Source organism: Solanum pennellii, chromosome 8 (assembly GCF_001406875.1).
Source record: "Solanum pennellii chromosome 8, SPENNV200".
In the NCBI taxonomy this organism is placed as follows: Eukaryota; Viridiplantae; Streptophyta; class Magnoliopsida; order Solanales; family Solanaceae; genus Solanum; species Solanum pennellii.
In genome coordinates this window covers 19,414,507-19,427,282 of record NC_028644.1, presented here as the reverse complement: position 1 = coordinate 19,427,282, position 12,776 = coordinate 19,414,507, and the positions used below count along the sequence as shown (strand labels likewise).

Below are 12,776 nucleotides of genomic sequence, written 5' to 3'. Positions count from 1 at the left end.
CCTCCGCTCCGGTATTGACTCTACCGGAGGGTACCGAAGGGTTTGCGGTTTATTGTGATGCCTCCCGCGTGGGTCTAGGGTGTGTGCTCATGCAACATGGGAAAGTTATAATGTATGCCTCTAGACAACTCAAGCCACATGAGAAGAATTACCCAACTCATGACCTTGAGCTTGCTTCCGTGGTATTTACATTGAAAATTTAGAGACATTATATCTATGGGTACATGTTGATGTATTCACTGATCACAAGAGCTTACAATATGTGTTTACCCAAAAAGATTTGAACCTATGAAAAATAAGATGGTTAGAACTTTTAAAGGACTATGACATGAGTGTCCTTTACCATCCCGGAAAAGCTAATGTGGTAGTAGATGCTTTGAGTAGAGTATCCATGGGTAGTATGACTGATGTGGTTGATGATAAGAAGGAGCTATTAAAAGAGGTTCATAGGTTGGCTCGTTTGGGTGTCCGACTAGAAGATTCTCCAAAGGGTGGTTTCGTGGTTTGCCACAACTCATTCATCTTTAGTGGTTGGGGTGAAATCCAAGAAATACCTTGATCCTATATTAATGGAGTTGAAGGAAACAATCCTTAGTAAGTCTAATGAGACTTAATCTCTAGGAGAATATGGAGTGCTTAGGAACCAAGTAAGGTATGCGTACCGGATATGGATGGTTTAAGGGAATTCATCATGGAAGAGACTCATGGCTCCCTGTATTTCATTCACCCGGGTGCTACAAAGATGTACCGCGACTTATGAAAAACATATTGGTGGAATGGTATGAAAGGGACATAGAGGACTTTGTTGCTAAGTGCCCAAATTGCCAACAAGTGACACAAGAGCATCAAAGGTCGGGTGGCTTGACTCAAAATATAGATATTCCTACATGGAAATGGGAGGATATTAACATGGACTTTGTAGTGGGGTTGCCACGTACTAGAAGACAACATGACTCAAGATGGGTCATTGTGGATAGGCTAACCAAGTCCTCAAATTTCATTCCCGTCAAAGTCACATATTTGGCGGAAGATAATGTCAAATTGTACATTAAAGAGATAGTGAAGTTACATGGAGCCCCTTTGTCCATCATTTCGGATAGAGGTAATTAATTTACCTCCCATTTTTTGAAAGCTTTCCAAAGTGGGATTGGTACGAAGCTGAAGCTTAGACCCGCTTTTAATCCCAAGACAGATGGTCAAGTGGAACCCACTATTCAAACTCTTAAGGATATGTTGAGGTCATTGATTTCAAGGGTAATTGGGATGACCACCTACCCTTAATAGAGTTCTCCTACAACAATAGCTACCACTCAACTATATCTATGGAACCCTTCGAGGCACTTTATGGGAGAAGGTTTCGATCTCCGGTTGGGTGGTATGAGGTAGGTGAGTTTGCTCTACTTGGTCCTGACTTATTCTATGAAGCCCTTGAGAAGGTTCGAGTTATAAAAGAGACTAAAAGCAGCTCAAAGTCAACAAAAATCTTATGCCGACAATAGAAAGAGGGACCTTGAATTAAAGTAGGAGATTGGTTCTATTTGAGAATTTCACCCATGGAAGGAGTGATGAGGTTTGGAAAGAAGGGAAGCTTACTCCTCATTATTTGGGCCCTTATGAAATTTTGAAGCGAGTTGGGAGTGTTTCCTATGTATTGGCCATGATTCATCCAGTATTCTATGTTTCCATGATCAATAGGGGACCCGGTTTCCATCCTTCCTCTAGAAGGTTTAGGGGTAAAAGAGGATGTTTCTTATGAAGAGGTCCCGGTTGAGATCTTTGATCGCCAATTTAAGAAATTGAGGAATAAGGAGGTTGCCTACGTAAAGTTCTATGGAGGAACCACGTAAAGTTCCACCGGAAGGGTCCTTGGGGAGGACCCGAACTTGAGCGAGCAAGCTGCCAAGGTAGCTGCGCACGGGCAGGTTTCTGGTGGCTGCTGCATGACTTGCATCCATCACATGGAGATATGGAGTTGAACTCTTTACAAGGGGCTGCCACGGACCCAACTTCCTCAGATCAAAATTAGAAAATAAATTGGGAAATTAGCCTCACGACGCACACCTACTTCCCGGATATCGTAAAAGTTATATTTTGGGTGTTTTGACTTCACAAATAAACCCATTTAAGTGAGGGTCTTTTGGGTAATTTAACGGGTGACTATATAATGTCTTAGGGTCAGTTTTAGTTCAATTTTATCACTCAAACACCACAAGTTGAACTCAAGAATCTCTCTCCCGAATTCTCTCTCTTCCTCCAAAACTCCATTGAAGACCAATAGAGCTCCAAGAAGACGATCAAGCCTTCAAGTTTTTCAACTCGATTTAGTGGATTAATCTTCATTAAGGTATTGTTTCTTTCACTCTTGAGATTCTTTTCCGCAAGAGGTCCTTCAAAAGATGATTTCTAGATCCCCCCAAACAAGGGTTTATCTCCTTCTCATGGGTCTTCTTTCTAAAGTGAAATTGTGATTTGATTGTGATGAATTATAATGAATTAATGTTTTTTAAGTATGAATTGATGGTCAATTGATGAATTCCTGTGAGTTTTCCCTTGACCCATGTCTTTCCCCCAAATCCCTAATTTCTTGGATTGAGTAAGATGAATTGTTGAGGGTGATGAACATGTCCCTTATTTACCTTGATTTTCGTTATCTTAATACTTCATGAATTGCCCTATTTTCATATGTTGGTTGTGAATACTTGGGTGTTGAATGTTGAAGTATCATTAAGGGCAATGAGGTATAATCTTGATTCTCCTTTGATCCCAATTATGCAAGGTGTAATCTACTTATGTGATAACGACGCTATAGCTAATTGTGTTGTTGTGACGTTGGTGACAAGGTTCCCTAATCCATAACCCTAGATATATGAATTGGATATGAAGTATGTATTATGTTATGATGTGATCATTATATGATTGAATGTATTTTATCATGATTATAATGTTGTGTCTAAAGTCAAAGGATAGTTCTCACTTGTGATCACCTATGAGATATTATGATAAGAGGGTTACCTAAGGGTCTAGAATAGACTAATGTGAACTTATACGATGTAATAAGATAATTACTAAAGGAAATAAATGCTTAGCACCGAAAGGGAATGTAAATGAGATGGAGGTCTTACGTTAGTAAGTCCAATATCCCACATGGGTTTCCTCACGTTAGTAAGTCCGGATTTCCTAATTATGTGTTGTCTCATGAGATGGAAACCTCCATGTTAGTAAGTAAAGGTTTCTAGCAACAATCTACTTGACCCTTAACTATGTGCCCACATAGGACTCTAGCTTAGTGGATCCACCTAGATAGCTACGTACAAATGGTTACACCGTAAGGACGTGTTAACCCTCTCTTTTTGGTGTCGGAGTAGAATACCGGATTCCATGTAGCTCACATGGTCTCATGTCAGTTATTGCACTTATTTCCCTAATGTATAAGTAAATGAACAAGTTAAGTATGTGAACTCTTATTAGGGTTGTCTTGAAGGCTACTACATAGGGTAAGGAAGGGTGTGGGACTTCTTTTACTCAATGCACATGTGGGATCCTAAGGGATGATTCTAAGTAGTGTTCTTTTATGATTATGAGTATGATTATGGTTATGAATAATAATCTATGAGTGAGCATTGACTTATAAACATGTCATGAAAATATGTTGTAAGTATGAAGTGGGTTGCTTAATGCGATGCTTTACCTTGGATAGGATTATGGGGTTCTATCCTTGGCATTGCACAAGTATCACTTGGATAATTTACTTGTTGGGTTGCTATTATGTGGAATTGACTTATTATGCTTCTTATATATATGCATGTTGAGTTAAATTTATAGAAAGCATGATTTTGACTAAATTGTCCTTTTCTCATGCATTGATGATTATTGTGCATATAAGTCATACTTAGTACATGTGGTCTGTACTAACCCATATTTTCTCCCTTTTCCCCAAACATTTTAGGTTTGGGCCATTGAGGAGATTCATGGTCATTGAAGAAGAAGACTTGGCTCTTTCGTAAGTCAATTGTTCAGTCCTCATGAGTTTCGAGGATAGAGCCACTCATCAATCCTTATTAGTTTTGTCTATTTTTGAGACAATTATTCCATTCTCATGTTGAGATTTCATTGTACCCTATATAGAATATTGTAATAGATTAAGGTCTATGCCCAAACTATTGTGATTTATTTTATAGATGGTTTAATGTGAGACAAAGTATTAGACTAATTTCCTATATGTTGTATGTTGTTTATGCGAGAAGCCTGTGTATGCTTCCTATGTAGAGGTCTATGTAAACCTCTTTGCTATATAAGCAAAAGTTTTTAATTTTTCCATATTTTCTTACCTATGATGTTCTATGACGAACTCTAAGGGCTTGTCTTAGTCCTCGTAAAGGACGATGATGCCGGTTACTCCTAAGGGGTACTTTGGATTGTAACATAGCATGATATTATTTATTCCTTGAAAAGATTAGTATGTCATCAATGAAGGCGATAACAAACATATCTGAACAAAGTTTGAATACCCTGTTCATAAGGTCCATGAAAGATGCAGGCGCATTGGTCAGCCCAAAGGACATGACCAAAAACTAATAAGGACAATATCGGGTTCTGAAAGCTGTCTTTGGAATATCACATTGCCTCACTCTTAACTAATGGTAGACAAATCTGTGATCTATCTTAAAGAAGAAAGTGGAACCCTAAAACTTATCAAAAATATCATTAAACCTTGCAAGAGGAAATTCGTTCTTGATGGTAACCCTGTGGGGTTGACGGTAATCTATACACATTCTTAGGGAACATCTTTATTTCTCATAAATAAGACTAGAGTTCCCTAAGATGAGACACATGATCGAATAAAACCCATATATATCAAATCTTTCAACTTATCTTTAATATTTCTCAACTCTTTTGGTGCCATTCTATATAGTGGAATAGATATAAGATGAGTATCTGGGAGAACTTTTATTCCAAAGTCAATCTCTTTCTTAAGAGGGACTCCGGGTAGATCATATGGAAAGGATTCAAGAAAATCTTTTACTACTGGAACTGACTGGATAAGAGGTATCTCAACACTAGAGTCATTAACCCAACCTAAGTGATAGACACACCCCTTAGTAACTAACTTTATTGACTTAAGATACAAAATAAATCGACCCTTAGGAACTGTTGAAGAGCTTTTCCACTCTAATACTGGCTCATCAGGAAACTGGAATTTGAAAACTCGAGTACTACAATCAACATAACAGTTATGAAGTCAGTTCATACTAAGAATAACATCAAAATCTACCATGTCTAACTCAAATAAATCAGCCATGGGACTCTTGTGATTAAAGGAGATGGAACAATCATGATAAACTCTCCAGGATAGAATAGACTCACAAACAGGTGAAGAAACACCAAATAGTTCACTAAGTTTCTCAAGAATAACGTCAAATTTCATAGCAACATATTAAGTTACAGAAGATAAACTCGCTTCTAGTCTAGAAAAACATAAATAGTAAAGTCAAAGACTTGGATCATACCCGTGACAACATCAGCTGAATCCTTTTTCTCTTGGAGTCTATTCATAGCATATACGTGGTTTGATCCTCTGCCAGTACAGTAAGTAGCCCATCTAGGTGCAGCTCTGTCTGGTGAAGCAACTAAATAAAATTGGGCTCTATTGCCCCCATTTTGTTACCCTGCTTGTTCTTTGGACACTCCTACATGAATTGCCGATTTTGAGCACACTTAAAACAACCAGTGGAGCCCTCACAAAACATAGTCGAGTAGTTCCTACCACACTTAGTGCAGGCATGAGGCTTACTACCCCCTTGCATCATGCTACTTTGAGAATAAACAGGTTTAGATCTAAAACTCTAGCTATTGTCTCACATTTTTTCTTCGGTGCAGGTGCACTAGAAAATGATGGAGAAGGTCCCTTTTGTTTCTGTTGGAAGGATGACTGGTAGGCACTACTCTTTTGCTGTCCAGACTCGTTCCTTGTCTTAGATCTATTGTTATTGAAATCTTCCTTATCCCTTAGCTTTTCTTCCTCAACCTGATACACATAGAACATCAACCTTGAGATATCCATGTCACTTATCAACATTGCAACCCTTCCCTCTTTTCTTGATAGACGATACAGCCCAAGCAACAAAAAGACTCATCCTACTCCTCATGTCCGCAACTATCTCCTGAGCATAACGGGATAGTTGGGTGAACTTCAACCTATACTCAGGAACACTTAGTGACTCCTGCTTAAGGGAAAGTACCTCTCGTACCTTTGCCTTTATTATTTCTTAGAGAAAGAAATGCCCCAAGAAAGCCTCCTCAAAAAAAACCCAACTCGCATGTGGTGCATCCTCATCTCTACCCTCTTTCCACTGATCATACCAAGTTCTAGCAACATTATTTAGTTGATATGCAACTAGATCAACCTGCTCAGTATCGGCAGAATGCATAACCTCAAATATATTCTTTACCTCCTCAATAAAGTTTGGTGGATCCTCAGTAGTGATATAACCCGTGAAACATGGGGTATCCATCCTTAAGAACTCTCGAATCCTAGAAGTATCATTCGCTTCCTGTCTAGCTCCTCTTTTTTGCCCAGCTTGATTGGTCATAACTTGTCTCTACACTTGGAGAGCCTCACATATGTCGTCATTAGTAACTTCTCCTTGAGGTTGCACTTCAGGTGCATTAGGTACCCCTCTCTATTAAATATTTCTGCTAGAAGAACGACCTCGAATAGATCTCCTGTTGGCATGATTATCTGAAACACGCGCAAGCATGAAATAGAGGAAAATGTTTTATAGATCAAACTCTAACGCACAAAATGAGTGTAAAAGAAGTGAGAAATCTTCCCAAGTGTTCCAGCCTCCTAATTACAGATGTTGTGCACTTCACAGCGATAATTAGGACTCTATAGACACGACTTTATAGAATCCCTATTACTCTTGAATTATGTGCTCTGAAACAATGTTTGTCACGCCCCAACCCTACACCATAGACGTTGTTAGAACTTGTGAACCATTTGCTTGCACCAAGCAAACCCTTGGCCTGGCTTACTTACTTAGCGCAAGAATTAAATAAATAAATATAAATCTATGAAATAAAATGGAATCTTATAAAGGAACATTCAACTTGTCCATTAAGGTAAACCCATGTTTTAACATAAGATAACAATAATATAAAGGCTAACGAAACCTCTAAAAAATCTAAGATGGATGTTTGGACAAACCCCACGACATCCTAATAAAATAATACAATAAATCAAAGTAATAAAAAGGAGTCCTCCGTAATTCAAGAAGGCTCACCAACTGACTATGGAGTGCTCACACAATCAACGTATGTTGTGCGCAGATCCTAGTTACATCTCTCTGCATTATAAGACGATGCAGGCTAACTAGCATCAATACATTGAATGTATGAGTATTCAAGTTGGGAAGTAAAATAATACATAAGCTTGAAAAGAATTTGAAGAAATTATTTGCTCAACATAACTGAACTCATTTCAATATGAAGAAATTTAAAACAAGTGAAATATGAAGAAAAGTTTTTTAAAATATGAATTCAACTCTGGTTATACGCAAAGATACAGATAACTCTCAAATGTATGTAAAAAACACAATAAACTGTGCATTTAAAAATACAACTACTTCTGTCGGAGTTTCTCTAATCGACAACTATCACGTAAGAGCTATTATGATGGTACAACATTTTGCCTCACGCTTCCAGGGTCGTCCTATTCCTTGCCATGAGTATAGAACATGAACTACCTAAGTGGATCCACTAGTCTAAGATAAAAATCACTAAAGGAATCATCTAAAAAGTATGACCCCCTTCTATACTTTGTGGCTACATGATTTATGGGGGATGTGAGTTGTCTAAACTCTCCCCCATATCGGTGCTCAATACTACTCTCAAAATATGATACTAGATATTTTGTTTAAAAACATATTTCTTTTGTCTAAAAACATACTTCTTTTTGTGATTTGAGATAAATGCACAAAAATTTTAGCTCAAAGGCTATGTTAGAAATCAAGGTTTGCTCTCTTGCTTCATTTAGAAAGCGATTACTCTTTTTTGAATACTAGCTCAAAGACTCTTTAGAAATCTCAGCTCTGTTGTTATTTAAATATGAAAACATTTTAAACTCTTTGAGAATACATAATTCCCTTATACTTTTTTGAAGAAATGAACATCAACTTTACTCGTTACTTAACTTGAACTTTAAGTCTTTAGAACAAAGTTAAACATTTGTGAAAGACTTTTTAAAACTTTAAATACTTATTTTGACTTTCTTTGTAACTTTAGACTTAGACTTTTACTTCTCTTAACTTAGATATTAACTTTTCTTGAATTTGATTATGGAAAAGAGTTTCATAATCTAATGTTTATGAACGATTTCATGATGTTTCGATATATTCTCCGAGTGTTGAAATCAAGTAGAAAACATAGGTACATACTAAGAAAGTAGTACGAAAATGTGGGGGGAAATAGGGTGAATTGGCATCCCTAGCGCTCTAAGAGGCGTGGGGTGCCAGAGTGTAAAGATCAGAACCAGACCTGGGGCGCACTGGCTGGTGCGGCGCCCCAAGGGTGAAAGTGAAGAAAGACTTTGGGGAGTGATGGCTGCCGCGAAGCCCCACCCTTTTCCCTAAGCTTTTGATAACTTTTCTTCCTCGTTTCTCATCTCTTAACCCTCTAAACTTCAATCGCTATTTTCGTAAACACTTAGGATCAATTGTACTCTCAATATACATCATATTCTACTCGAAAAACACGACTAATAACATGAATAAATCTCAAGAGAACTCCAACAACGCAACCCACAAGAATTCGAATGAATTTCATCAAGAACTTAAGGATTTACCTTCACATCTAATAAATTCACTAAAATTGAATCATGATTGGCAAGTGGGTGAACTAACCCTATGCTATATGATCTCACATACCTTGTTGTGATAACCCCCGATGAAATCCACAAGCTAATCTTGACGAATCTTGAACATTCTTCTCCTTTCACCTATTATTTTCTCTTCTCTCAAAATCCTCACTCTTTTTTCAAAAGCTTATATTGAATAAGATCAGTTTAGAACTAGTTACCAAAAAATGAAATAAAATAATTGGGTAAGGAAAAGACCATAATGCCTTCAAAAATCCAGATTGGACTTTTCTTATTCGAACAACCCAACTTCCAAAGGGTATAATTCACTCAAACGAACTCGAATTTGCACAAACTCGGGGGCTATGGAAATATTATTCCAAGAGATTTCAAAACGTACATTTAAGTACACCTAACTCAGCCAGATCTAGGAGTTATGGTTGATTGATGTTGACCAAAAACTCAACTTATTCTAACTTAACAAAATTTCCAGATTTTCATTGTTCCCAAAATTATTTCTTTAAATTCTTAGGTTCTTACTAGTTATTTGAAATTCTTAGACGTTATAATACACCTCAAAAGAGTCCTCACTTGATGAAGAATAATACAATCAACAGTCTGATTCTATGTTCAACAACAAATTTTCAGCTGATTACTTCCTCTTCTCCCAGAAGTAGTGAAGTTCGTATAATTGAGGTGATTGAAACAAATAGAGACACAAGATGCTTTCATTAAACCCAATTATGGAGGGAAAAAGGGTAAAGTGAAAGTCTTTACGAATGTTGAGGGTCCTCATGATAGTGATTTCAATAGCGATTTTGAAGACAATATACCATTGTAAAAAGGAGTCGTCTCAACAAGGTGACCAAGTCGAAATTGCAAAAAATTACTAAGGTACATTTTTACAGTGTATGGTTGATGATTATACATGGAACTAACTGTTTTGTTGGCTTTTACCTTTATTATCTTGAATCTTTTTGTGCTGTTTGAATTTTCTTTCTAATGAATTTATTGTTATCAAAATTTCCTAAAGACATTTGTTTTTGTATTTGAGGAAGGAGATGTGGTGAAGGGAAGTGTTGAGAGGGTTTTGAGAAACTGTAAAATTAAATTTCTGGTATATATTGATTGATATGTTGTTACTGATTTATGTTTTTTTTTTGGAGTTAGGAGATTTTGCTAGATGATGTTGATGATTCGTTAATATAAACGATTACGGTTGTAGTTATATGTATGTTCAGTTAGTGAACCATTGAGTGAGAAAGATGACCTGGACACCACGATCATCAAAAAATATCTTTGATGGAAATTTGGGTTCAATTGGAGAGTGAGGGTAAGGTGGGGTGGGTGTTGCTTTCTAAGTGGTTGAATGCACTTGGGAGTTTCTTTTGCCTATGTAGTTAGTTATGTTTTGTTTGGCCTATCTAGTTGGACTGTCTATTTTACTAAGATCTGTTTGTTCCGATCCTCTCAAGAAATCCACCAATTTTTGTGATTACGGTTTCATTTTGCTCCAGGAATGATATGTTCTACTGATATTAATATTGTTTGTATGGTCTGGTATGATGTCATTTTTATGTATGGGTGGAGATAAATGAAGGTGTTAAATACTGGTTTAGTGCAAGATCATTTGTCAGTGTTGCTTACAAAGTAATGGAAAGAAGTCTTAATTAACCAATAGGAAACCTATGTGGTAAGATTCAAGAGCTTGATGTAAAGATTAGTGGAAAATTGAGTGGTATTGTCCTTACAGCTTGAATTTGTATGTGTCACTCAATTTCTATCTTTATGTAGGTGATGGTGAATCTAATGATAGTAGAAACCTGTAAAATTAAATTATTGATGTTATGGCCTAAAGTATGGGTATGATTATATGGTTATTTTTGGAGAACATCTGCCAGGTTTCAAGGGTTTTGTAGTTGAATGGTTCCACACTCGTGTATATCCTTGACTAATATTTTGTATATGAAGAAATACATTGGAATTTTGTTGAGTGTTTGCCTGTTCCTAGTTGCACTACTGAGTGAAAGAGTAGTACAATATATTTTATTTATTAGTAGAAATGTGGTGTGAATCATGGGAAAACAAAAGTCGTTAAACGTGTTGGTAACATGAAGAGGACAAACACGAAAAGGACAAAGTCATGCAAGGTATGTTATCTTCTATTTTTCTATTTGAAAATAATAATTTATTTGCTGTTTTTTTGTTGTACTTCTTAATGTTCATTTTATATTGTTACTTTAAAATTTTCCAAGTGATTTACTTGTTTACTAGTATAGAAAGGCATACATTAGTTATTTTTATTTGTTCAAACTATATTTGGAATTTGATACTACGTTGGTATATAAAATTATATAAATTTTGATTCAGAATGATATTTGTAGTTATGTATGTATTCTAAATGATGTTCACATTTTACAATTTATTTGTAGTTCTTTGACTTAAATGAATTATAAAATATTATAGCCAAAGAAGAAACAATCACGTTGGTATTCATATATCAATGTTAACGTGTTCAACGAATTAACTGAACGTCTCCCAAAAGTCAACATGCTTCACTTGTTTAAGGAACCTCCTTTTGGATATCTGCTTGATTTGCATCCGATAATGGTTCAACCCTAACTCATTAGAAGCTTGATGTATGCTGAGACAAAAAAAAATGATCGCAATGATATGTTCATCGTAAATTTGAACAGTAAAGATCTACATTTTGGCATAAAGAAATTTCGCGTTATGACTAGTTTCAAATGTGGGTGACCGACAGATTTTATTTTTGACCCTGATAGTCCATAAAATCTTATGAGTTTGTACTTTCTTATTTCTTCTGGTAAAGTTGTTAAGAATGATGTAGTTAGAGTTTGCAAGGAAGAAGGTTTGATTAAGGATGAAGATATTTTCAACATGACCATTATTTACTTTATAAGTACATTCATTCTTTCATCTCCACCAAACCTTTCTTCTTTTACAAAAGATGATTTTTATTTGGTGGAAAGTGGTCAATACAGTAGTAATCCATGGGGTAACTTGTCCTTTTATGATCTATTAAATTTGATATCTCATCAATTGGATGATACCTGAACCACCTCATGTCAAATGCTTTGGCTTTCCACTTGCATTGCGAGTTGAGTTTTATGAAATTGCCAACAAAGTTGATCAGTCCATTGCAATTTGTACCAGTCATATTATACCTCACATTTTCAAGTAGAAAATTCCAAAGAACAAGATTTTTTTTATTTTCTCAAGAAAGGAATGTTTAGAAAGTAGAGTAATTAGGTAAATATCAATTCCTTATTTAATTACATGATGGTTCATTGTTACACACGTACATTTATCTAATCATATATTTGCATTCATTTATGATTGCTAGTATAAATATAAAAATCTTGTTTTGATGTCGGATGAGTTGGTTGTTGTTGAGATGGAATATCTTATTCAAAATAATGAATCAATGTTGTCTAATAAGCAAGATACTTTGAGTTATGCACATCCAAATGAGAAGACACTGCCTCATACTTTAGAACTTCACACTGAAAAGGATGCCAACAATTTCACAAAAACAAAAGATTCCCAAAAGCTTTTCCTGGAAGTTTCATTGGTTTGTGTTATGTACTTATATTATTATTATTATTGGTCATATTTCTAATCTGATGTATTATTTTTTGGTTACTAAAATTGAAAAGAATTGAAAGCATTTGAGGATAAAGTTGATGGACAACTTGTTTACATGAAGAAGTTCATGCATGCATCATTTTAAAGATCATAAAAGAGTTGAGATCATTTCATAAAGAGGAAAAAGAAAATGAAGATTTTGAAGAACCAAAGGTTAGTATCATTGTGTTCAAGAAATTAATGTTATTACCATTAATAAAAATGATATAGTTTTTGGTGTATAAAATTATGTAGAACATGATACATCACTGAT

At 35.7% G+C, this 12,776-nt stretch overlaps 1 protein-coding gene across 1 annotated transcript; it reads right to left on the bottom strand.

Moving 5' to 3' along the window:
- Window positions 1-5,803: 5,803 nt before the first annotated feature.
- On the bottom strand, window positions 5,804-6,590 carry LOC114078399. Its single transcript, XM_027919267.1, has 2 exons — window positions 6,309-6,590; window positions 5,804-6,025 (listed from the first exon to the last, which is right to left on the bottom strand). Exons 1-2 carry the CDS (start codon window positions 6,588-6,590, stop codon window positions 5,804-5,806), a joined length of 504 nt encoding a protein of 167 aa, XP_027775068.1.
- Between the last annotated feature and the right edge of the window lie 6,186 nt (window positions 6,591-12,776).

Coding starts and splice junctions, on each gene's coding strand:
- LOC114078399 (XM_027919267.1), bottom strand. CDS start 6,590: ATGACCAATCAAGCTGGGCAAAAAAGAGGAGCTAGACAGGAAGCGAAT. Junction 6,026..6,308: donor ATGCACCACATGCGAGTTGG/GTTTTTTTTGAG, acceptor TATGTGTATCAG/GTTGAGGAAGAAAAGCTAAG.